The sequence below is a fragment of the Rana temporaria genome, chromosome 4 (genome assembly GCF_905171775.1).
Source record: "Rana temporaria chromosome 4, aRanTem1.1, whole genome shotgun sequence".
Taxonomy (NCBI): domain Eukaryota; kingdom Metazoa; phylum Chordata; class Amphibia; order Anura; family Ranidae; genus Rana; species Rana temporaria.
In genome coordinates, this window is record NC_053492.1 from 12,788,683 (window position 1) to 12,791,859 (window position 3,177).

Genomic DNA, 3,177 nt, shown 5'->3' on the forward strand with positions numbered 1-3,177 from the left:
ATGATACATCTAACCCTAATCTTACTCCTCCATGCCCGATACATCTAACCCTAATCCCACTCCTCCATGCCCGATACATCTAACCCTAACTCCACTCCTCTATGCCCGATACTTCCAACCCTAACCCTAATCCCACTCCTCCATGCCCGATACATCTAACCCTAATCTTACTCCTCCATGCTCGATACATCTAACCCTAACCCCACTCCTCCATTCCTGATACATCTAACCCTAACCCCACTCCTCTATGCCCAATACATCTAACCCTAACCCTAATCCCACTCCTCCATGCCCGCTACTTCCAACCCTAACCCTAATCCCACTCCTCCATGCACGATACTTCTAACCCTAATCTTACTCCTCCATGCCCGATACATCTAACCCTAACCCCACTCCTCTATACCCAATACTCTTAACCATAATCACACTTGTTCTACTCTAAGAAAACAATTCCGTGTGGTTTTTAACAATTTTAATTATTTTCCATAGATTTGACTTTCTTCTAGACCTGCTAACACCTGAGTTGTTGAGACTTGATACAAACTGAAGGGAAGCAATAACACCATGTGAACGCCTACTTATAACACTGAGGTATGGGATTTTTTTCTTGTATTAATTATATTATTCACGAACCATAAAAATATAACAATGATTTCTTCAGAAAAATTAACATTTATTATTTAAAATTGAATGACAAATATGCAAGTATGTTTGTATGATATTGAAAAATGTTATATATTATTTTTAAATAGTTTAAAATATAAATCTTTATTTATAAACTTTAAAAGTTTTAACCTTTATTCATAAACTATTCATAAACTGTGAACTTCAAGAACATTTGAGTTTAAACAATAACAAAAAAAAAAATCGGGAAATATTTATCCAAAATGAAATCCCAAAAATGATGTAACCAATGTAGTAATAATTAACCAAACTTTTAAATCAAACTAAAGATCATGGTAATAGAGGTGGGAGTTTATATCATCTCTACTGTTGTTTGGCTGAGGAGTACTGGGAGGAGGAGGGTGAGGTGGAGGATGACGATGATCTGGATAGTAATTCGTGGGCAAGTCATATGGGGCAGGAAATCTTTGGTTAAATTGGGGATTCGTATTTGAGCTGAACGGTCGAAAACCTGATTCCTCCCATTGATTATTTTGCAGAATTGGTTGGCTCATGTTTTCCAAGGGTTGGCCACGTGCACTATGAGCATTACTTTTCAGCTGATAGGATTTTATTATTTTCATAATGTCAATCCTCAGGTCGCATTGTAAATCTTTTCTCACCTCTGCCATTTGTGGGATCAAGCTTTTAGTGAATGCTGCAATTTCGTTATTTTCTGATTTATGACCATCTATAAGGTTTCTCACTACATCAATAAAGTCTTGACTGTGCTTTTTTTTAACATTTTTAGCTCTTGTGGTTATTCTTCTTGTGGGCTCTGGAGTGTCTGGGTCATCCACATCCTCTTCCACTCGCTGAATGTCGCTTGGAGTATTTGACTCACGATTTTCTGAAAGCAAATCATCCTCGCTTTCGCTTGTAAAATTGTTATCAGTTCTTAAAATAATAATAATGATGTTATTAACATAAATGTAAAGAAAACCAAAGTATTCAAGAAAAATAAACTTTATTACTTACTGTCTCTCTTGCATGACCGGTTTTAAAAACTCCAGTTCATGATAGTGGCAATACATCCTTCCCTTTTTGGCGCCAGATCCACTCTTGTTTTGTTGCTGTTTCAACAATTCTCATTTGAAATTGTCTCTCAAAGTCTTCCAACGTTTTTTTACGATTTTCACTGAAATATAGAATTATATTTGTTTCAGATATCTTGCAACGTGAAATACCTACTCCTCACTACAATACGAATTTCGGATAGGGATATCAACCATAAGTAAGATTGTGAAGGAAACATGTGATGCAATCTGGAATCTGAGAAGATCATTTATGCCTACTCCAAATAAAGAAAAATGGGAAGATGTTGCCAAGGGATTTTTGAACAAGACAAACTTTCCAAACTGTTTAGGGGCTATTGATGGAAAACATATTAGGCTAATAAAACCATGTCATAGCGGCAGCCAGTATTATAATTATAAGAAGTATTTTTCAGTTGTTTTAATGGCTGTGGTCGATGCAGATTGCAAATTCATTTTTGTTGATATAGGATCGTTTGGGAGCAATGCAGACTCTGCTGTCTTTCAACGTAGTAAATTTGGAAAACGTCTTGCTTTTAATGAATTGGATTTACCAGTTAACCGACCACTGCCCGGAACAGAGGGACCCGATATGCCATATGTATTTGTAGCAGACGATGCTTTTGCTATTCATGAACCTCTCATGAAACCATATTCACAGAGAAATTTAGATACCGTGTTTCCCCGAAAATAAGCCCGGGTCTTATATTAATTTTGGCAACAAAAGACACAGTAGCGCTTATTTTCGGGGTAGGTCTTACCATGTAATGTATTTTCTCCCCCTCTCTCTCCCTGCCTGACAGGAATCCCCAGTGTAAACGGAGTTAAAATGCTTGTAAAATCCTATAATCCACTCTATTACAGTAGTATATAATGTATAATGTGTGTGTTTCTGTAATATAATAGTGCCAAATACCTTCGTTATAGCGCTGCTCTGTGCTTCTGTGACCCGCCGGAGCTCTCTTCCCCGCAATTATATTACAGAAACACACACATTGTACATTATATACTACTGTAATAGAGTGGATTATAGGATGTTACAAACATTTTAAACTAGGGCTTATTTTCAGGGTAGGGTTTATATTGCAGCCCTCCTGGAAAATAACGCTAGGTCTTATTTTCGGGGTAGGTCTTATTTTCGGGGAAACACGGTACATGAAAGAGGATCTTCAATTACAGGCTGTGTCGGGCATGTAGACTTGTAGAATGTGCTTTTGGTATACTGGCCAACAAGTGGCAAATCTTTCTAAATCCAATTAACCTTAAAACGCATGTAAGGTAATCAAGGCCGTGTGTATATTACATAATTTGGTAAGAGAGAGGGATGGAGTAAATTTTGAGGATACACTGTCACACAATATTGAACCTGCTGAGTTTCAGCATGTACGTGGACCTATAGTGGGATTCACTATTAGAGACGCTTTTGCAGACTACTTTATGAGTCCAGCTGGTGCACTCAGTTGGCAAGAAAACATGATCT

General features: G+C 37.3%; 1 protein-coding gene across 1 annotated transcript; it reads right to left on the minus strand.

Moving 5' to 3' along the window:
* Positions 1 to 744: 744 nt before the first annotated feature.
* LOC120935929 lies at positions 745 to 2,652 on the minus strand. Its single transcript, XM_040347959.1, has 3 exons — positions 2,614 to 2,652; positions 1,642 to 1,801; positions 745 to 1,560 (listed from the first exon to the last, which is right to left on the minus strand). Exons 2-3 carry the CDS (start codon positions 1,695 to 1,697, stop codon positions 948 to 950), a joined length of 669 nt encoding a protein of 222 aa, XP_040203893.1. The 5' UTR covers positions 1,698 to 1,801; positions 2,614 to 2,652; the 3' UTR covers positions 745 to 947.
* Positions 2,653 to 3,177: the final 525 nt, after the last annotated feature.